This window comes from Haemaphysalis longicornis, unplaced genomic scaffold (assembly GCF_048455015.1).
Source record: "Haemaphysalis longicornis isolate Haplotype H1 unplaced genomic scaffold, Haemaphysalis longicornis Haplotype H1 scaffold_5, whole genome shotgun sequence".
In the NCBI taxonomy this organism is placed as follows: domain Eukaryota; kingdom Metazoa; phylum Arthropoda; class Arachnida; order Ixodida; family Ixodidae; genus Haemaphysalis; species Haemaphysalis longicornis.
The window spans coordinates 15,920,478-15,943,760 of NW_027526385.1; the positions used below are offsets into that span (position 1 = coordinate 15,920,478).

Genomic DNA, 23,283 nt, shown 5'->3' on the forward strand with positions numbered 1-23,283 from the left:
AGTACCTTCATTCACGCATCCGCCGTACAGGGTAGAGACACGTATACGCTGGCGCCGCCATTTTCGGTTGCTCGCTCGCCGCCGAAGCAAGTCATTGTGTCAATACCGCGCTAAAATTATCGCCGCCACGTGGTTTGAATCATATTGTCTGTTTCGCGTTGCTAGGTCTCGTGGGAAACGAAAAGAATAACGCGTTGAGCCCGTTGGCCCAATTGCGGCGGCACGGGACCGTTCAAAGGTCTCCACCCTGTACAGCGGTGTTGGTTTGTTCCCGCGTTTCTTTACGTTCCGTAACCTAGATGGCGCCACCATACCGTGGCAAGCGTTTGGTTTGTTTTTGCCCGCATTTAAACCTGGCTTGTTTTTGTTCTGGGAGAAAATATTCGTTCTCTGAAACAATGCTCGCTCGACAAATGGGGTCACGTAAGACACCGTTGCTTGCGTCAATCGGCCAGTGTCGTCTGAGACAACCCCAAGCCCCGTAGTGCTGTGCAGCTAAACCAAGCATGCTGTGCGCAGTACGAACAGCAGAACGCATCAGTACTTCTATGTTTACATGTGCTTTCGTAACTTCCACTGTTTGTCCCATCCTTCTTATTGCTTTGTAAAGAATGTGCCCTAAATTTAAGCGCAAATCGCTCGTTCGTCTAGTTTGTAAGCTCTACCTAATTTTCGTCTGCTTCTGCCAGCCTCCGCCAATCGCAGAGCTTAGCTCATGTGACATCATAGGTTCTGTTGCGGGAAATGAGCTGGTGGGTCGCATGACCATTCCCGTTTTTCCTAATTATGTAGCTTATTTGAGCGAAGTTTACGTTAAAAGTGGTGTCAGTATGATTCTAACGAGACAATCTTTTGAATGAACCAAACTTGTGTTTTCTCTTCATGGCTTCTTTAAATTGTGCTGTTCGGCCTCCATTCAGGTTCATTGTAATACAATTTGCCTTTTAAATTATTCAGCGTTACAGTAAAATTTAAAAATCATGTTCACTATCAAAGCGGCTTTGACTGGCTGGGCTCGGCCGCCAACTAGCACACTTCACTATACCCTACGCCTTAACCAGCTACTGCGAAGAAAAAATTCACGCATCTCCACGAAGTGAATCGTGACGAGTGGGCGAAGCACTGGGGATCGTTCTTACCGTACATCACCCGTGGCATTGCCCACTCGCGCATGTAAATGAGGAACAACGCGTGTGTACAATATATACAATTCCAATCCAATCCATTTCAATCCAATACAAATCCAATCCAATCCAATTCAATTCGTTTAAATCTAATCCAATCCAATCCAACGCTCCTTGCGTATGCGCAACACTGTGGGCACGGACGCCAAGCCCAGGGGCAGTATTCCCGTGTTTTGTCCCTTTTGTGTCCCTTTCAAAAGTGTCCCTTTTGAGCGAGCCCTGATTGGCTAAAAGCGAACACCCGGATGTGACGTCATGCAAGCACGGCAGAGCTATGAGCCGTGGCTACTCTGAGCAGACGATTTGGAGCAGACGATTTTTCGTCGCCTTATTGTTGGTTCGCTCGCGGAACAATAAACATATAAAATATACTCTGATAGGTTTCAGTTATTTAAAATGCGTTTGCAAGAACAGTTACGCTATTTGAATCAAAGACCCACTGGTTAACCGGAAGTACGTCACGATGAAAGGGGCGCAAAAGAGACGTTTTCAAAAGGGACAGTTATGAGAATACCGCCCCAGGACAGAGCGAGGTCCGAAGGTGCTTCGCCCCTAAAAATAACCATATACTATTGCAAACAACCTTTTTTTTTTTTCCTGTGCAGTGTACTTGAGGAGCACAAGGCATGCCTCCGTGGGATCAGCCAAATGTCACACTGCAGCGGCAGCGACACTGCCGACATTCAGGCGAATCTTGATTATGTCGACAGCCAGTTGCGGGCCTCGGGCGAAGAGCAGTGCTCCACCAGCCGGCACAGGCACTCCGGTGCGTCTCCTTTCTCGTTTCGCCGGTGTCTTTGCAGCGACGAAGCCGTGCAGCTTCGAGTGACGGCTCGTACTCCTTGCAGGAAAGAGACTGCGTTTCGAGGCGGCCCAGCCGCGCTGCCACGTGCGCGAGTACGCGGGCTCGTACTTCACGTGCGGAACAATTTTCATCCAGCGAACGTACCCGAAAGATCCGCCCATCAAAGAGCTCTGCAAGTAAGCCAAACAGTCGCTGCTCTTGTGCTGCAATTCGCGAAGAAAGATCAGTGCACAGGAATCGCCTTATTTTGTGCGTTCACTCATTTTAAAAAAGGCGACAGTCTTTCTCGGGCTACTTGAACGCGAAAAGTTTGGCGTGTCTGTCGGTCTGTAACTCGATTCAGCCCCCCGGCCAAAGTGAAACAGAAGTTGCGTGATAGGTTTATATACCCACAGCCAAATTTTAGATGTTTACGTCCGGTGGAAATGTTCATACTGGTCAACATTGTTGACCAAGAACGAAACATTAAGCAAATGTGAGGCAGAAAATCACCAGATAAGTGATAATTGCAGTGTTCCTTTATAAAAAAAATTCATGGATGCTTGATTGTTGCGATAGCAAATGAAATGCTACATCCACTGCAGAAAAAAAAAACTCCCACCTCCCCTCGCGGGAACCCCTGTGTAGATGCGACGCATTGGCGGAGCGGCGAAGGGACCGCGTTTTATAGCGCGCATAACGTTGAGGGGATTGCGTAAGCCGGTCCCAGTCGATGACGACGTTTGCCTACTTGTAAAGCGGCGTGGACTCTATGTGTTTGAGCCAAGCGTGGATGTTGCTTCGCCGGAGAAGGGCACACCGGTTATATGCGCAGCACGCCCGAAGGAGAGGAAACCGCGGAGGAGAGAGTACTGCACATGCGCCGGCCCCAGCGCGTCTGCCGCGGCTATGACGCAACGTGCCGCGACTATGACGCAACACAATCCAACACAATCCACTTTAATCCAATCCAATCCAAATCCAAGCCAATCCAATCCAATCCAATCCAATCGAATTCAATCCAATGCCCCTCGCGAGAGAGTGTTCGCTATCGGAGAGGAGAGGGGGTGAGCGGCGGAGAGCGCAGCTGGCGCGGCGAGGAGAATGGGGGAGGGGTGGACAACGCCGACAACAACGACGACGACGCCGGAGGGACAAGGCGAGTGAATCAGATGCTCTGCATCTAAAAGTCACTCTGTCGGAAACGCATTTCTGGAGGCCGCCCTTTTAAATGCAGAGCATTTCTTTAACTCACGATGTTATGCGTCCGTAACTCGGCGTCCGCACCACGGCAGCTGCGCCCTCTCCCCCACTCCTCCTCGCCCTCAACACACTTGCAACAACAGGTGCAGCGCGCGCTCCCGCGTTGCAAGCACCGTAGCAACAGCAGGTGCGGGCGCGTCGTGGCGTGACGGTGGCGTGATAGCGCGCTCTCTCTCCGCCTCCTCTCCCTCTACTGCGTTCGTTGGGAATATAAACCCGGGTGTCGGCGCGTCAGCCGCACTCCAGTTCTGCTTCACTCTCTTCTCGTCGCGGTTGTCGCAGTTGCTAAGCGATAGAAGCAAGACCTTCAACTAGTACCGCGACGCAATCCAACTTCAGCGTCGTGGCACCAGTTCAAGACATCGTGCCATCGTCATCTTCATCTTCGGGATCAACGGCATCAACGGCATCGTCGGCGGAAGACAAGGCGGCGAGGCGGCACCGAGAGGCATCTACCGCGTCCGACGCAACTCCCAATCGTCCCGTCCCAAGAAGAAAGAGGAAAAGAAGAGAAGAAAGAATAACAAGAAGAAGAACAACCCATCGATCTTACCGCAAATAAATAATAATAATAACACTTGACGTTACCTAATACTCGTCTCGTTCTCTCTCTCCCCAATCATACCAACAACAACAACCCTACCACCACCATTACAACACCCATCGCCACCGCCACGCGCGTAACGCCGCTAATGCTCTGCATTTACTTGTGCCCCTCCCGCGGGGGCATGTCGGGGTCCCTTTTTTAACACGAAAGTGTTTTATTCCCGTATACACGAAGATTTCGCAGACGACATATCCGTCACGGAAGTGACGCCAGTACAACGAAGCAAGTGGCCTGTAAAAGGTGCACACCGGCACACAAGGTCTTCTTGCGGGAAAGCAACTTTTAGTACTAAAGTGTACGTTATTCTTAGGTTTGTTCGTTTTCGGGTTTTATATTTTAACACGAAACTGTTTTATGCCGCGATACCCCAAGATTTCACTGACGTCATATCCGTGACGGAAATGACGCCAGTACACCTTTGCCGAAGCGACCTGCTGGCAGGACGTCTCTCGCCAAGCACACCCACAAGACAGCCACCGACGCGCAAATCATACTCAGCTGCAGATTTCGATGCACATTTCACTTTCGTGTTTTACTTATTCCTATGACAGAGGAATCAACCACAGTTTTTTGCTTGTATTCTGCGCGCACCGCAACCTCCTCCGCCTTCTCTCGCTCCACTATCGTCTGCTTCGCCTCTGCCTGCCGATCATTGGCTACCTGCGGGGCCGCGCAGTGACGTAGGGCCTCGGTGGGGCGGCCTTCTGCGGCGTTGCTGGGACGCGGTTGCCACTGGTGTACGATGAACGTGAAAAATTACGTCACTTTCTCCACACTATTCCCAATGCACCAATGACAAGCGGGGCCTCTACTAAGCTTTCTTTTCTCCATGATCCGGCTTAACCGCGCCTTAGCAATAATTTCTACTAATCACTAACCAACCATTGATGCATATTAAAGGAGCCATGAAGACAAAACACAAGTTTGGCTCATTCGAAAGGTTGCATCGTTAGAATCATACTGACACCACTTTTAACGTACTCTTCGCTCAAATAAGCTATTTAACTAAGGAAAAAGGGAGGCCATGTGACCTACTAGCTCATTTCCCGAAACAAAACCTATGATGTCATATGAGCCCAGCTATGCGATTGGCTGAAGCCCGCAAAAGCAAAAGGAATTTAGGCAGAGCTTATAAGCTTGGCGAACGAGCTATTTGCGCCTAAATGCAATGCATATCCATTTTACAGCAGTAAGAATGGTGCGGTAAACAACAAAAGTTACGAAAACACACGTCAACATAGAAGTACCGATGCGCACTGCTGTTGATACTGGGCACACTATGCTTGTTTTAGCTGCACAGCAGTCCGACGCTTTTAAATTGTCTTATACGACGCTGGCCGATTGGCGTAAGCGACGTTGCCTTACGTGACCCTGTTTGTCAAGGATACTCCATGTTTTACGAAGCGATTACTTTCTACCGTAACAAAAACAAACCAGGTGTAAATGCGGTCAAAAACAATGCAACGGCGGAGTGCTGAGTATGCTAGCGCCACCTGGGAGGTTTGGCGGGAAGCAAGGCTGCAGAGCCGAAAGGCGCATTGAAAGTTTGTTCGTATACGCGCCGTTATGACTTCATTGTAGACGTCACCAAAACACATTATTTGGCGAGAGAATCAAAATTTTAACCTAGATTGATTAATTTCTCAGTGAATACGGCATCATTTGCTGCCGCGCAAGCGCTGTAAAACACGAAATATTTCGAATAAAACAAACTTGTGTTTTGAGAAACTCCCAACGCGGCGGCGAAAGGAAGAGCCATTACCTACGCGATCTGCTGCCGGCGGCGCGCTGTTGCTACCCGGCGCGACCCGGCTCTGTCGTCTGCTTTAGGGACGGTTGTTGTGGGCCTGTCCATTTCGCGTTACCTTCGCACGGCTTGATTAAATTATTCATAGCACCTTCTGGGCAACCCGGACACGACGGAATTAAGTGTTCGTACGGCAATGGTACGTTAAAGATGTGTTTGCAGGGCACGAAAACAAAATGTAGAGACCACATACAGACTTCTGGCCGCTAAACAAACACTACCTTTCGCGCACTGCGTGCCACGAATGGGTCTCTGTTTTCTAAATTGAATACTGATTCGGTTGTGTACTAAGCGGTATTACAAAAGGAAAAATGAGCAACTGGTTCTGAGAAATAGCGATGATTAGAGTTCCCTCGGCTTTCTCGCAAAGTTCTCAAACTTACTAAACTAACTAGTTTAAATCGGTATAAATGGGAATCCCTAAGCTCACATGCCGAGTTGTTTCGGTGTCTGCGCTTGTGTCGCGCGGTGGTGTAGCCCCGAGCTAGCACACCAGGATGGCTAGGTTCCGCTGTCTCACCCTTCGAATGACGCTCCTCGACGTTGTCTTTCTACCGACGCACGTCCTGGCTACAGCGGCGGCGTCCGCCGCTCTAGCCCAGCCGTGGCCGACGCTTCTGCGTTCGGAACGCCGCCCGGGAATTCTAGGTAACGACAGGCAGAATCTCTGGCTTCACTCTTTGTAGCGTCACGTGTGTGAATTCAAGTGACGTCGCATAGGCAATTGTTGTGGGTGTCGTTTACAGCTTTGCTTTCCAACCACCTTCACAGCGTGGATATGAGCCAAAATATTAATTCGTTTTAATCCCACCGTACTAATATACAATCGCTCGTAAACTAAGGTAACCATCAGTTTCGCATACTCGGCTGCAAGCTATGGCTCGCTTTCGGTCTTGCCTGGATCTTTATACTGTTCGTTTGGACGCTGTGGTCATTCGAGGTCACTTCCCAATGAGACGTAAAAATTTTGAAAAAAAACCATGGAGAGTGTTCACTGCAATGCGGCCTTGTTTATCCTCACAGGCACTTCCAGGGTTTCCGCGAATGCGTCGGGCTCCTCATCATGTGCCGTACGCAAAGCGATATAACGCCTGCCTTCAATTATTTCACGGAGCAGCTGACGAAGGGACTCGACGATCAGTGCAGTGATGTCAAGATACTTCGTGAGTCATACCTATATATGACCTGCTTGTGCAACCAGCCGTTGTATGGATCCCTCATTCAAAGCTGCCGATTTGTCGCAGCGCCCCTTTTACCACTTCACCCTTGTGTTTTTGTTTCTCTTTTTTTTTTTTTTTTGAAGAAGAAGAAGAAGTGTGCTAATCAACTTTTTAGTGGCTCTGCTACGCGCTTGGTATGCTCTTGAGAACGTTTTGTGCAATCGTACTGGCCGTCGTTTCCTACCCGCTGCGATTGAATAAAGCGTACGAGCCTGTTTTTGAGAGTGCTAATGCAACGTTGCGTTAGAAGTGTTTTTTTTAAACTTAGATAAAAAAAGGGGTTAGCAAATATCCGCTTTGATTTTAGCATGTACACTTCTATAACGCAATTGGCGCAGAGCCTGCACTAGGGGTGCAAGGCTGGAGAAACGGCGGGGCTGTCGGCACGTCTCCCTTCGTCGGAGACCCGGAGACCTCATGACTTGGATTTTTGAACTTGGCGCCGACATTTTTCCATGACTGTCGGGCCCGGATCGTTCTGTCCACAGGCTTTCAGATCTCTCCCAAAGTGGGATGGGTTAGCACGCGCTAGAACCGGCGGCAACCGGATTCGGGAACTCGGCGTCTGTGCTCCCCACTTCAGGCACGGACGCACGGGAACTGTTTTCTTGGGGTTTTTGTCCGAGCTTCTCACGTGGCGTACTCTCACATAGGCTCAGTTTTTTTTTTTTTTTTTGAACACTTTTTTGCGAACTCCACCAAGCTCTAGCTGAAACAGCTCTGCTGTTAATACAAGCAACTGCAAAATTCGTGGGGTATAACGCGCCGAAGCTACGCTTTGGCTATAAAGCGCGCCGTAGTAGGCGACTCTGGATTAATTTTGACCACCTAGGGATCTCTAACGTACGCTGAAGCCTCGACACATGGGCGTAACTGGCAACAGTAAAAGTACTGGCGTTACAGTTCGCGTTTATCAATGTTTCGAAAAGAGAGTTCAGGGACTTTTTTCAGAACATTACAAGTTTCCAGTACTGCAAATGAGCCTCAACGTGAAACCTTCATAAGCAGTAGAACTCTCGTTATTGTTTTTAAAATGAAAGCACTATAAGTTGATTCACGTTGGCGCCGTTGGTCATAAAAGCCCTACAGGGAGCTACCGTGACCGACAACGCCGGTTAGTGTAAAACCACAGTCCGCAGTGGAAATGAAAGGATTTACCAAATCCCACAAAGCACCGCCGGCGTACTGGTTTGGTTATGTGGTTGAATCGACGCAATTCTCTAGTACGTAGTTTCAGCAGGCACCACACGGAAATTACCCTTTATCCAGCACCCAAGTATGTGCTCATCAGTCGAGGCAATGCGTTGCGGTTGCATATATGTATAATACATCCCTCAATTCCCCCACCACCTTCTGTTTGCAGCGCATAATTATTAACTGAACGCACCAGAAAGGGGAACCCACACAATGGTGCATTCGGTTGGTCCCTATCATCCTCTGAACTCGTTAGGCCAGGTTCAGACGGTTGTAGCAAATGTCGTAATATCTTTACATATGACGTCATTGCACGTCTCAGCCAACTAAACTGCGCGAACCGCCGTTTTCTCACATTCATAGCTCACTATATTGCCGCGAACCATGCATTGGGTTTGGTTGATGACTTGAAGAGGGTTTAGGGTGCATGTATACCCAGCACCTGAACCAGATGTCATGTAGCGAAAGAAGACGCGGTTGGCTTGAAGGAAAAACAAGTTTATTGGGGCGATCAAAGAATGCACAGGTGGCGAAGCAGCAGTCAAGAAAGTGACGTGCGCAGGCGACTGTCGGTGAATCGAATACTGCGGCGTCTGCTCTGCAGGCATTTATCTCTCGGCGCAAGTGTTTCTCGAACCGTCGAATTGCATCCATAGCACTGTAGATCAAAGATGATTATTCTAGGTGACCTGCCGTGGTGGCTCAGTGGCTAAGGCGTTGCGCTACTGAGCACGAGGTTGCGGGTTCGATTCCCGGCCGCGGCGGCCGCTTTTCTGATGGAGGCGAAAATCAAAAACGCCCGTGTGCACGAGATTTCGCCGCACGTTAAAGATCCCCAGGTGGTCAAAATTAATCCGTAGCCCTCCACTACGGCGGGCCTCATCGCCTGCGCTGCGTCGGCGCGTTAAACACTGCAATGAATCAATCAATCCTTCTAGGCTGGTGATGTTAGTTCGAAACACTCTTCCTATCAACCCGCCGCGGTGGCTCAGTGGCTAAGGCGTTGCGCTACTGAGCACGAGGTCGCGGGTTCGATTCCCGGCCGCGGCGGCCGCTTTTCTGATGGAGGCGAAAAGCAAAAACGCCCGTGTGTACGAGATTTCGGCGCACGTTAAAGATCCCCAGGTGGTCAAAATTAATCCGGAGCCCTCCACTACGGCGCGCCTCATCGCCTGCGTTGCGTCGGCGCGTTAAACCCTACAGTCAATCAATCAACTCTTCCTATCAAAGGAGATAACACTTGCGGCATAAAAAATGAAGAATGCAACACGCGCTTCACCTGGCTCACGGATAACACAGCACGGCGCAGCCGGTCTGCGAAAACAAGACATAAACGAACAAACCCAATGCATGGTTCGCGACATTATGGCTGTTGCGGCGGTAGTCTGCATAGAGTTTCTTACAATATACACTAGAGAGGAATCTGGCGCTAGCGTCTATGCGGTTCACATCAAGGCCGTCTGTGTCGTCATGGACCGCCATTACACATCGTGCTCGCCTTAGTTACATCATTGGCTTGGATTGAAATGTGTTAGTGATCGCAAATTTAAACAAAGTGCCACAAAAACGCGAAGAATAGTGTGCAATTATGTAAGTGGAAAATAAAAACAGGCGTTTTTAAAACTAAGGAAAAAGGAAGTAAAGCGTATTTTTGCCGGAACGGTTGTGCCTCCTATTCCGCAAGCCAAGGTTGTACTTACGAACAAGGTTAATATTCGGGGGGTAAACTCATTAGAGACTCTGATTTTATTAATTTTACCGTTATTGCAAATAATAAGTTGCTTGAAGAGTTTGGAAAGTTTTTTGAGCGTGCCTATTAAAACGTCGCCTTCGTGGTGAACCGATGCACCGACCGCCAACTAGTTTAACCAAAAAAAAAAGAAAAGAAAACGTGGCGTTAAACAGTCGTGCACGATGACAAGATAGGACGCAAACAAGTTCCCGTATCTGTCGTATCCCCGTGGTCGTATCTTGTCTTCGTCGAAGTACGTTTTGTTTCTTCTTTCCGTCGGCTACAAATTTCGCGGCGGCATGTTACCCGCTCAGGCATGCGTCCTTCGACTGCGGCATGAGCAACGTCAGGTGCGATCACGCACTGCCTGCTGTTTCACCGAACACGGCTACCACAGAACAGGAAGGATTTCGGCTTCCTTGTAGCTCGTAAACGTGTTAATGCATAGTGAAGAAAGCAAATCCCAAAAACCCTTTAAGAATCCAATTGTCATGCCAAGCCCAAATCAAAAATGGGGGTCTTCCCATGAACCCCCACGACGACATGGCTTACAAGGAGCAGTTTCCTCTCTAGTATACTTACTAAGAAACTCTGTGGTAGTCTGAACGTAGAATTAGGGTACGCTATGCGACCGGCGTATACCTGTGCGTGCACAGAAGGGTCAGTGTTGGCTGTCAGTACGCGCAGATGCACCCAAAACGGAACGTTACGTCCGCACCTTGATTGAAGCTTTTATGATGTTTTTCTTTCGCCGCAGTCGCCTGCGACAAGATGACTTTCCTCAACAAATTCTTCTCCTGCGGCATCGACTTTCACCAGCAATACGCGATGTACACGTCGCCATACACGCACAACAAGCCACCAGTGTGCAAGTAAGTCTTACGCGGTATTTTCTAGCCGTATACAGACTGAGCTCACACCACAGCTCGTCCCCCTCTTCGCGTCGTGTCTGTTCAGCTTTGACTGCAAAATACAAGCCAGAGGGACGGCGCCCACGCGCCTGCTCCGATATATGGTCGCCGTGGCCTGAAAATTATTGACAAAAACTGTACGTGCGCTTGTAACCTCAGTGATCACACTATATTAAGGAACAAGTTAAGAAAGGCAATAGCTCATGTACGGTATCACTCCGCCTAAGCGATGGACCCCGATGTCAAACGGAGCGCGCATTTTGAAAGGGGATGCTATGAATGCCTGATATCGTCTGCCTTTCCTCGCATAGTTGTTTGTCGTCGCTGCAGTAGTTTATAAGCTTATTACGTCAAAACGGCTCGTGCAATGTTCAAAATAATCCCAGAAACGCATTACTTGCGCCACGCGGAGTAACATCCGGCTGCGCTGATGAGACACAGCGGCAACTTCCGTTGCCTCTCTTAACTTGTATACCTTTCGTTCGTTCAAAAAGAAAACACCGCTTCACCCTTTGCACGCGGCCCGATGGGCGTCCTCCCTCTGTTTTTGGGTTACCCTCTGCGCGGCGAGGTGGGGTCCGTCCCAGCCGCCGAAACTGTCCCAAATCTATCCAAAGAACCCGTCGTCGTGTGCCTGACACGGACCGAAAGAAGTCACCAACACCAGCACCGTGCGCTTTCGCCCTTGTCTACTCCTATAGTCGTTCGAGACTGATCCAGGACAGCCCCTCGTTCGACGTCCAGGTCCGGTTAGGCTGCAGAACCGAAGCCGCGTCCACGGCACTAAGATTTCTTTCAGCGGGAGTCCAGACCTCCTCTCCTCATAGCCCACCTCATAGCCCTGGCGTAGCTTCGGTGCTTTAAACCCCGCAATGTTTGTTTGGTGGTTTGTGCGGTGGCAAGCTCCACCTTGGACTTCTTACACACGTTGAATACGTCGTGAGGAAAAACTGGGCTTCCAATTTACCGTGAAATGGCCTCGTTCCGAAACGCTGTTTACATGCGTACGTCGGACGTATAGACAGCATTATTTCGGTAAAACGCACCGCTATTGCCGTGAACAGCTTCATCACCGTGGCTCTGGGCTGGCTTTTTGCGGAGGGCCTGTATCGGTGGACCTTCAACAGAACACGAGCTGCATTGAGGAGCTGCGACATTAATACGCCCAAATACAGTAGACTCTCGGTAAACGGAACTTCAAGGGTCCGAAAAAATTGGTTCCATTTAACAGAAGCTCCGTATACTGAGAGAGATGAAAAGTGCAAATTTATGTGCGTACGCACTTGAAGGTGGGCACTTCAAGTGCGTACGCACGGCACTTGAAGGTGAATGAGGCTGATAGTTTTTCAGAAAGCAAGAAAACTAGAATAGGTTTAGTCTCAACATTAACAAAGTTCATTTGGCAAGAATTAGTGACTGTTCCCTAAAAAATGCATGAAAATGCATCAAAGAGCCGCTTTCAAAGTCAAAAATTATGTCCTTTCTTTTTTCGCCTAAGCACGTGGTGTGCACACCTCAGGCTTTGACTTCGCGAGTGCTTACGAGCCACCCAATGTAGAAGACGGCGACACGGTAATGAAGCGCGAATAGCACCACCACGAACGAGACGGCAGGAGCTAAGCGCCCTGTAACCTCGGCGACTTGAATCGAGACCGAACGACTAGAACAAGAACTGTGATGTTGCATTCGTCGGGATAACAGGCTTACTACTATCGAGAAGAGGTTTACGAGGCCAACGAGGCTTACAAAAAGCGAAAACAAAAACTGAACAGCCGGAGCCGGAAAAAGCTGATGCTGTTGGCCATGGGTTTGACAAGAAGTTCCATTTCCGGTTCCATTTACATGGTGAGGATGAAATTTTAGTTCCTATTACCGAAAGTTTTTTTTTTTACTTTATCTGAATACAAAACCAACCAACTTACAAGCTATAGTTCTGTTTAAGCGGCTATTCCGTTTAAGCGATTTCCGTTTATCGAGATTGTACTGTACGTTCAATCATGCCCAGGCGTATCGAAAAACGAATCAACCGTGTATTTTTTTACACTTCCTTTATTTCATTTCTTCACATAATTTGTGTTTTCCCGCTCCAGGCCCCTGGATGACTTCAACAAGTGCATAAAGAATTTCATCTCACAAAGCGACTGTAAGGACCTTAAAATTAAGGCCTTGTTCGAGAATTTCGAGGCGATCCGGCGCTACAATCACCGAAAGTTCAATCTGAAGGAACGTGCGAACTGTGCAGAAGATTCCGGTAATTTTCTGACCTTTACTGCCTGTACAAGATTACAGCTGGCGTTCTTTCCTTTTGGGGATCTCACACAACAGGCGATATATTTTAGCGTATAAATATTTATCCAATGCAATAGGCGTATCATCAAGGGGCTAAGACCAAATACAATGTTGAAAAAACTAGCATTTGGTAACTAAGTTACATTCAAGAAAAAAAGAAAGTTAAAGCAACGCAAGTAGCGTTGAAAAACTTTCATATTTCGCCTTGCAGTGACGTAATACGGGCGGGAGTAACGTATTATGGGCCAGCACTAAATACATTTTTATCTGTGATAACTGCACGCTAGCGCTCTTGTGATGCAAGCACAGCAATAAATACATTTTTATCGCTGTATTAACTGCACGCTATCGCTCTAGTGACGCAAGCACAGCAATAAATACATTTTTATCTGTGTGTTAACTCCACGCTAGCGCTCTATTGATGCAAGCACAGCACTAAATACATTTTTATCGCTGTATTAACTGCACGCTAGCGCTCTAGTGATGCAAGCACAGCACTAAATGCATTTTTATCTGTGTTAACTGCACGCTGGCGCTCTAGTGATGCAAGCACAGCACTAAATACATTTTTATCGCTGTATTAACTGCACGCTAGCGCTCTAGTGATGCAAGCACAGCACTAAATGCATTTTTATCTGTGTGATAACTGCACGCTAGCGCTCTTGTGATGCAAGCACAGCACTAAATACATTTTTATCTGAGTGATAACTGCACGCTAGCGCTCTTGTGATGCAAGCACAGCACTAAATACATTTTTATCGCTGTATTAACTGCACGCTAGCGCTCTAGTGATGCAAGCACAGCGCTAAATACATTCTTATCTGTGTTTTAACTGCACGCTAGCGCTATAGTGATGCAAGCACAGCACTATATGCATTTTTATCTGTGTGTTAACTGCACGCTAGCGCTCTAGTGATGCAAGCACAGCACAAATACATTTTTGTCTGTGTTTTAACTGCACGCTAGTGCTCTATTGATGCAAGCACAGCACTAAATACATTTTTATCTGTGTATTAACTGCATGCTAGCGCTCTAGTGATGCAAGCAAACAAAACTACACTCGGGGTCAACTTTCTGTGGTAATGCAGTCAAGGCTACAGAGCCGAACAACGTCGTTTCGCTGCGCACCTGAAAGTAGTTCAACAAAAATAATTGCCTGACTGTAACCTAAGCAATTAAAATATCTATAGGTCTGATGTTTTAGCCTTGGATTGATAGTGCCACTAATTTACTAGCCAGTATATATAAAACAGAGAGCATTTTTTTTTTATTTTCGGATTTTTTTGTTTGCGACTGTCGCCACTGGCGTCGCAATGGCTCTCTTGGCGTCCTCGTCGACAGCCTTCTGCAGCATAGAGTTTCATGCTAAGTATGAAACTCTATGTTCTGCAGCTCGCGGCAGCTCGCCAGTTCATTCTCCGCATAGCATTTTAAAGACAATAGTCTTTCTTGGGCTACTTCTACCCAGAAATTTTGGTCTGTCTGTATGCCTGTCTGTCTGTCTGTCTGTCTGTGACTCGATTCAGCCACCTGGCCAAATTAAAATAGACATTGCGCAATAGTCTTATATACTCACAGCAAAATGTAAACGTCTAAGCCCGGTTCATATGCTAATACTTGTCAACTTTGATGAACAAGAACAAGACATTACACAAATATAAGACAGAAAATTAGTACACAAGGGATATTTACAGTGTTCCTTTATTAAAAAAATTATGGATGCTTGGTTTTTCGATAGCAAATGATATGCTACATCTACTGCAGAAAACCGCCGCCTGCTGTTGCCCGCGCCACCTCCTGGCGGCATATTAAAAATCACGCGGCAACAGCAACGAAAAGTTCCACTAGCTAGGTTCTACGTTCTGCTTGGAACGCACGTGGAGCACGGACACGCGGTTCTATAAACCTTCAAGTCGGCCGCCTCGATTCACGCGCGTCTCCGCCGTACTGCAGCGCTGGCATCAAAGAACCCGGCCAGTAGCAATGGAACGCGGTCAATTCAAATCGCCTTGAGCAAACCTTCAGTGTGTTTACCTTGGGATGAGCGCGACGGTATAGGAACAGTATGAGAGGTGAGCGGGAAAGTAAAGGGGGGCATTTCCTTGGCAAATGTCTACAAAGACTATCGTCTTTTGACGACATTTGCAACGAAAGGAGCAGATACGCGGCCATTTTTGACAAGCAAAAGCTGCCAAAACAAACGAAGCAAGTGGTTTGCAAAGTGTACGCCCAAGGGAGGGTGACGCAACCGGGACTCCGTCGTTTCCGCAATCCCTTTGGTTAGCCAGTCTGCTGGCGTAAGCAAGTGGGTGCGTAAGCGCGCGTGCGTGCTGCTCTTTCGGTATACTGCGCCGGCAAAATGTAAGTACGATAAACATATCGCTGGTGCAGCCCAGTTTTGAGCTCCAGAAGAGTTCGCAAATGAGTGTATGCCGTCAACACTGCAGCGCTGACAAAATTCGCTTCACTTCTGAGCGACACAGAGTCGGATGGTATAGGTGGTATTCATTTGAAAGTTTATCTGTGAATTTCTTCGCTTGGCAACACTAAAACAGCCATGGACACGGCGCGGCTTGTGCCAATGCACCCGCACGCCGAAGAAATAACACTTACGTGCATCGTCTGCTCGGTTTCAACCCGATTCTCAACGGTGGTGTGAACCGAGATGTTATTAATCGCACTCACATTGGACTCGAGGCATTACTTTGCGTTCGGTGGGGTAGAGTTTGAAACGCCCAACAGAAATTACGGGCTCAGCACAGACAAATACCACCATCCCGCGGAGCCCGACGTAACCAGTAACGGTGCACTCGCATGGTTGCCTGCATGCGTGCCATGGCAGTGAATACAACCAATAGTTCACGGTCGGTCTGAGTTCTCCAGTCAAAACGTTGGCTTGTGTTTACAAATAAACGAAACGTGCTGAAGGAGGCGCCAATATGCCTGCACGCTGTGTGAGTGTGCTTCAGCGCACTCAACGACGGAGCTCATGCGAATAAATGAGTGTATCAAATGGCTATCGGTCACGCCGAAACTGAAACCGAAACTAGTTTATTTTGAAGTATTTTGGTGCAGTAACACAAAGCAGTAATCTCCCCATTTCCCCTCCCCCCATAGCTTTCTCTCCATTGCCACAGAAAGTTGTCCCCGAGTATAGATGCCACGCTACAATCGCACAGTCATGTTTCTTGGCGGTGGCTTATACGTCGACGACCGCCAAACGCATGAAGAATATTCTGTGACGTCATAGAGAAATCAGCGGAAAGTGGTTGGGAATTGGTTACGGCTTTTTTGCTTTCTTTAATATCTCGGTTGTATTTTCACACGAAAGTGTTTTATTCCTGTATACACACAGATTTCACTTACGTCATATCCGTCAAGGAAATGACGCTAGTACAACGGAGCAACTGACCTATAAAGGGTGCACCCCTGCACACAGGGTATCCTAGCGGATAAGCAATCTTTAGTACTAAAGAGTACGTTATACTTGGGGTTGTTCGTTTTCGGGTTTTAAATTTTAATACGAGAGTGTTTTAAGCCGGGATGCACCGAGATTTCACTGACGTCATATCCGTCGCGGAAATGATGCCAGTACACCTTTGCCGAAGTGACCCGCCAGAAGGAGTCGCTCGCCAAGCACACCCACAAGACAGCCGCCGACCCGCAAATCATGCTCAGCTAAAGATTTCGCTGCGAAATTCACTTTCGTGTTTTACCGATTCCTATGACAGAGAAATCAACCAAAGCTTTTTGAAGTTTCCAATAAAATTCCCAGTCTAAAATTACAACAGGAATACCGCAAAATATAACAAGAACTCCTGTCATACGACAAAAAGCCTTTTTTGTCAAAACATAAGTCCCGTTGTTACGACAAAGCCATCTGTTGTTAAGACACATTTCTGTCGTAACGACAAAGACAACTTTTTCAACGACAAACATTCCTGTGTTCACAACAAAACTGCCATTTACGCTACTCTTCACAATGGGTAATAACATTCAAACCATGTGCAACTACTGATAGAACATAAGGTTCACGACGAGACAGAAATTCGGCACGACTGAACATCAAAATCATGACAGGAATACGACACACGGCAGAACATCAGAATCACAACACGGCAAGAATAAGACAAGGCGAGAGTACGACACGCGAAAATACGACGAACTACAGAAATTTTCCTTGTAATTTTCGACTGGGTTGCGGTCATTATTATCGGGACAAACAGTATTTTTAATGAATCTAACTTGTATTTTGTCTTTTGGGCCTTAAAGCTGACTGATTCAGTGTACCAATAAGCTTAATTAAATCCCGATGTTCGTAACGTAAGGGTGTATAATTTCTAGAGGTACTGTTATTTTTTAATATTGGGCACCGAAATTGCGCCGAATATTTTAGCGTAGAGAATATATCGACAGGATAATCCTTCATATCAGTAATATATTTCCAATAACGAAGGGTTTCAGACAAAAAGACACATTTCTTTTCGAAATTGTAACAGGCTGCCTGGAAAGAGTACTCAGAAGGCTTAAGCAAAAGTCGGGGTTACGACCCGATGGAGAACATTCGAGTCACTTGATATTTGCGAACGACATCGCCCTCGAATCTGGACAACGCTTGGATAACTTGCTTCAGGAACTGCACTTCGAATGCCCCACAGTAGTGTTAACGATCTATGCGAACAGATCGAAAGTAATGTCCACCAGGCTCTACAGAAGCTACTAATTTAATGAGCTTAAGTACTGAAATGTTTGGAGGAGCATGTACATAACAAGCTTCAACAATTTGCCAGTGGAAATCTCAGCATCGAGAAACAAATCACTCGTACAATTAGCATAGGCTCACATAATGAACACATGTAGACTAACATAATGAACACAATGCTATCTCTATCTTCGTCGGTAAGAAGAATGGGTACTGACAGTGATAATTTACGCAGAAGACGCTTGGGGACTGATTAAATACATGAAAAGATGTGCCTATAGCAAATGCTTGACAGTGGTGGTTAAAGAGACCCTGCAACACTTTTTTCAACTTTTGTGAAATCTTAAATGCTTGCAGAGCGTAGTGACCCAACATACCCAGTACGTAGGGGGTCTCAAAGTTCCCCAGCCAAAAAATTACCGCTCTATGCCCATCAGATAAGTTGTAAACTCGCTCAAAAGATTTTTCTCACTTCCCCGTCTCGACGTTCTTCAACGGCTCGAATTACGTCACTAAAGCCATGTAGCGGCTGTTGGAGGGTTTTCCTTCAGTTTTAGCAATGAACGATTTTCGATAGCAACTTTTAAAGAAAAGCCACAAAAACAAAGCAGAAATAGAAGGCGTATCTGGTGTGATGAGGAAATCATGCATGCCGCTCCGTTCTGGCGATAACTATAACTTACACAGTGGTTCCGGACGTGAAGGAAAGAGTGAAAGCGCTTATCGAAAGTGTTGCAGGGTCCCTTTAAGCACTTCTTTGCTCTAAAAATCGTGTGTTGCGCGTAACGCGGGGGATTTAAACTTCATTTACTGATTTCTACATTTCCATTCCGTGCGCGCACTACAGCCGGCTCGAGATCTTCGCGGAGGCTGAGAGGACGGTATTCAAACATCGCCCGCCAAAGCTCCTGCGACCAACTAAAGGCCATAAGGAGGATCATGTTGTGCGGCGTTGCCTTCCACCGGATGCTGACACCTGCGGAGAACAACTCCCGCGCCGTGGTCTTCTCACACGAAGTGTGCCCGTGAGTCTATGAGCTGCTACAGCGTAAAAATAGGCGATTCTAGCTGGATGAAGGGAAAAATACTTTCGCTGTTAGTTTTCTCCAAGTCTTCTGCCTCGGACATCCAACACAAATTTGGAATTTCGCATAAAAACTGTGGTTGATTCCTCTGTCATAGGGATCAGTAAAACACGAAAGGGAAATGTGCAGCGCAATCTGCAGCTCAGCATGATTTGCAGGTTGGCGGCTGTCTTGTGGGTGTGCTTGGCGATCGACGTCCTGCTGGCGGGTCGCTTCAGCAAAGGTTTACTGGCGTCATTTCCGTGACGGATATGCCGTCCGTGAAATCTTGGTGTATCGTGGCACAAAATATAAAACCCGAAAACGAACAACCCTAAGTATAACGTACTCTTTACTATTAAAGGTTGCTTCCCCGCAAGCAGATCCTATGTGCAGGGGTGCACCCTTTACAGGCTCCTTGCTTCATTGTACTGGCGTCACTTCCGTGACGGATATGACGTCAGCGAAATCTTCGTGTGTCCAAGAATAAAACACTTTCGTGTTAACAAAAAAAAATTGGACCCGCATGCATTAGTGGTGCAAGGCTGGAGAAACAGCAGAGAGTTGGCAGCCCATCTCCCTTCGTCGGAAACCCGGCTGTTCCGCCTCACATGGAATCCGAACTTGCCGATGAAAGTTCTTCGTGACTGGCAGGCCCGGGTCGTTTTCTGCGCAGCCTTCCACATCTTTCCCAAAGTGTACCGCGTTAGCACGCGCTAGAACCCGCGTCAGCTAGCTTCGCGAACTCGGCGTCTGTAGGGCGAATTTGGCGCGTGTGCTCCCCACGTCAGTTGTGAATGCACGTCAACTGACCAGGAGAACAGCATGTGAGAGATCGCGCCACTAACGCTGGGCAGAGTGTTCTCGAAGGTCGAGCTGGTCTGCGCCGGGTGCTCCTCACGAGGCGCACGATCACGTGCGCTCGGTATTTTAAGTGCGAATGCACTTCTTAAGCGAGCCTGAATCGTCCGCCGCCGTAGTCCGCATAGCAACAGCTGCGGGTGCGCGCGCTCCTCGTCTTCCCTAGCAACGGGGGGAGATGGGCGCGCGCTGCCTGGCCGCGTCCCCATGGCTCATTCTTGTTGTTGTTCCTGCTGACATGGCACATACCCACGTGGGGGATTGGCCAGGAATCGGGCGTGAGAAGGGCTAATGCACCCGCTTAAAGGAGTACTGACACGAAATTTCAAAGCTGAGATCCGCTCTAGCAATCAAGTACAACGACAACACAAATAGGTGTCTGTGAATAAATGCATCTTTCTTTCTTTGTAGTTGTGTGTGTGTGTGTGTGATCTCTCTTTCGCGAACATTACCGAACCGCGCAAATTCAACTCGTGCATTCGCACTTTCACATTCTTCCCCTCGGGGAAATGCGGGGAATTTTTTTCTTGGAATTTTTTTTTCTGGTATCGCTATACGGTGGAACTAAAAGCTTAAACAGCTCCGCTGTCAAAACGCACAGAATGTTGTCGCCAAAACATTTTGCTGCGGTCTAACGCGGTTGAAGCAAGGTTGTCGAGCGATAGCTCTGTTTTCCCGCCGAGAGCGCGCAGTGAACGCGCACACCATTGTACCCCGGTACTGACGCTGCGAGCAATGGAACGGAAGATGATAGGTGTAACATTAAGGGACACGAAGAGAACGGAATGGGTCAGGGAAGAAATGCATGTTAAGGACATATTAGTAGAAATTAAGAAGAAATGGGTGGGGACAGTGCAAGATAACCGTTGGCCATCAAGGGTAACAGAGTGGATCCCCAGAGAAGGCAAGCGTGGCAGGGGGCGGCAGAAAGTTAGATGGGCAGATGAGATTAAGAAGTCTGCGGGGATAAATTGGTCGCAGTTACCACAGGACCGGGATAATTTGAGATTAATGGCAGAGGCATTTGCCCTGCAGTGGGCGTAGATAGGTTGTTGTTGTTGATGATGATGATGATGGCAGACGCTGCTCTCCGCAGACGACACTGTAGGCGCGAACGGGCGGTGAACTTAGATGCAGCCAGCGCCTCCTTGTGTCATTTCCCGATGACAGCCGCCCTTACTCTCTTCCCCTATTCCCGCGCCTCATATCGGAACGAACGAGTGACTAGCCGCTTTCCCTCCGGAACCGCACAAGGTGCTAGCATGACATTGGCTGAGCTTTCAGGTCATATTGCCCATTATATGAATGACGTATTTTAGATGTTTGTACCTTGAGCGATAGAGCTTTCAATCAGCGAAAATGCTGTCTGTTCCGCTCTTAGCACCAACACCGAGCCACTTTGTATAATGCTTTGTGTAGATGACGAAAAGCAAATGGACGCGCATCTGCTTGCTCCGCTGCAAACAAAAGGCGGAGCACCAAGGGACAGAACACCAGCGTAGCTTATTTAGTGGCGCTAGGTACACCGTCTCTCTAGCTCCTACTCGTCTTCCTGCTAACCCCCTCACTTTGTCTTCCGCGCAGAGCACTTCAGAAAAGGCTGCCGTATAGATGGTATTCACTGAAAAGTTTAGCTATCAATTTCTTTGCTTGGCAACACTGGAAACGGCCATAAACATGGCCGAAGTGCCACGTGCATGCCACGGCTTGTGCCACTGCACCCGCACGCCGCGAAAAAAAAAACCGGCGTGCGTCGTCCGCTCCGTTTACATCCGATTCTCAACGCTGGTGTCAACGGAGGTGTTATAAATCGCACTCACGTTAGAGTCGAGCCATTCCTTTGCGTTCGGTGGGGTAGAGTTTGGAACGTCCAACACATCCAACACACCATGTGCCTTGCACGAACAAGTACCGCCACTCCGCAGAGCCCAGTGTAGTCAGTGACGGCGCACTCACATGGTTGCCTGCATGCATGGCCTCGCCAGTGAATACAACCTATAGCCATGAGCAAATCCCATAAATTTCCTGCGGAGATATTCGGGGGGGATTTTAATCCCGATGTCTGGAAATCAATTTCTTCTTACCAATTGTTCGAGTGATCACTTGTGGGGCTGCTATGCGGAAGAGGAACACGCTCAAATAGCCGCTGTCTTGTAGCGGAAACCACTTCCCTCGTAAGGTCTGTAACGGGACTAGCGTGACGTGTGTAATGTTAGCAACATGCTGACTAACAGCGCGCACACACGAAAGACAAAGGCAAAGAAGGCGACGGGACGAGCGCTGACTCACAACTACGTTTGATTGAAAGAAAACATGAAATATATACTCATGCTTTCTTTCAAGTACTCGTCTTTTCTTTCAATATAACGTAGTTGTGAGTCAGCGATCGTCCCGTCGCCTTCTTTGCCTTTGTCTTTCGTGTGTGCGCGCTGTTAGTCAGCATGAATCAGAGCCAACTCGCCCAATCGTCGGGTCTTCTGCATGTTAGCAACGTCCGTTGGCGGCCTTTATTACCCACTACCATAGTACAGTGGCCGGGGCGTCGTTGGAAGGGCAAAATGACGCCCTCCCGTCCAACTTGAGGCCTCAGAGAATAATTGTCCCTCTGCTCATCAGATACAGTGACTCCATCAGTGGCCCGACAAAGAAAGCCGCGAACCACCCGCTCGTAACGTTGGCAATACGATTTAAGAGTGAGAAAGAGTGTGTATGCGCGTCTGCATGCCCATGAATACATCTACGAACTCTCCCCATAACCTCCGGCACTTCGAACGCCGTTACTACTCGCCATTTACTTGAATAGAGGAAGGAACTGGTTATTTGTGCTTTCTTTAACGGTCGGTTATATTCGAACAATAATTTTTCGTTGACGTTCACTTTTCAGGCTCGTGGACGAAATGAAAAAGTGTGTTCGCACAGCCACCATTGACTCCGGATGCTCCGGAGCCTCTCATCTCAGCGCAAGCGCACGGCTGGTTCAGCAGCAATTGCTTAACGAGTATGATGAAACGTGTGGCCTCCTAGCTGGCACGCTGTGGGCAAATGCGAAACGCAGCCTAAAAGGTACAAATCAAAACAAAACTTCCTGATGCGACGCCTACATGTCACGCACGATATGATGAGACTGTGCTGTAAAAATCTACTGGAAGCTCTGTGTCGGAAATGTATGCCAGATGCGCAAAACGTTTGAATCTTGCGCGTTACGGGAGAGTAAATAGTGGCAGCTGTAGTGTCCTTCAATTGGACGTCGAAGTTGTAACAGAAGATGCGCAATGTGGCTCGCGAAGCCTTGAATCTCGGCAAGGTGCAATGAGTCTTGTCGAATCAATGACTCGATATCAATGTGTGTACTACTGTTGGTAACTTAATAAAAAAAAGCGTTGCGCAGCTTTCCACAGTTGAACACTGTAGTAAGGCGCTACCGTATAAAGCGGTCGTAAAATAGAGTACGAGATATTAATTCTGCTACAACAAAGGCCACCTGCATTTTCCGCCCAATTTCAGCTTGCGAGCTGGAGAAATTCGTCCAGGATTGGGAATCGTGTGACTTGTTCCTGGAAGACAGCGCACGAGTTTCGAACCTCGTCAGCTCCGATCTTAGCGAGAGGAAAGTCAGCATTCCTGTACAGAAAAGACTTTGCAAGTGAGCATGGAGGCAGTTTGTT

General features: G+C 48.0%; 1 protein-coding gene across 1 annotated transcript in view; it reads left to right on the plus strand.

The window, feature by feature from the left end:
* LOC144137913 (uncharacterized) overlaps positions 1-23,283 on the plus strand; it is a 61,227-nt gene that overhangs the window by 36,987 nt on the left and 957 nt on the right. The window contains exons 6-13 of the mRNA XM_077669933.1: positions 1,790-1,950; positions 2,033-2,165; positions 6,669-6,808; positions 10,549-10,663; positions 12,793-12,953; positions 18,541-18,718; positions 22,503-22,681; positions 23,123-23,261. Of these exons, the coding sequence (XP_077526059.1) occupies positions 1,790-1,950; positions 2,033-2,165; positions 6,669-6,808; positions 10,549-10,663; positions 12,793-12,953; positions 18,541-18,718; positions 22,503-22,681; positions 23,123-23,261 (1,206 nt within the window). The remainder of the gene's footprint in view (positions 1-1,789; positions 1,951-2,032; positions 2,166-6,668; positions 6,809-10,548; positions 10,664-12,792; positions 12,954-18,540; positions 18,719-22,502; positions 22,682-23,122; positions 23,262-23,283) is intronic.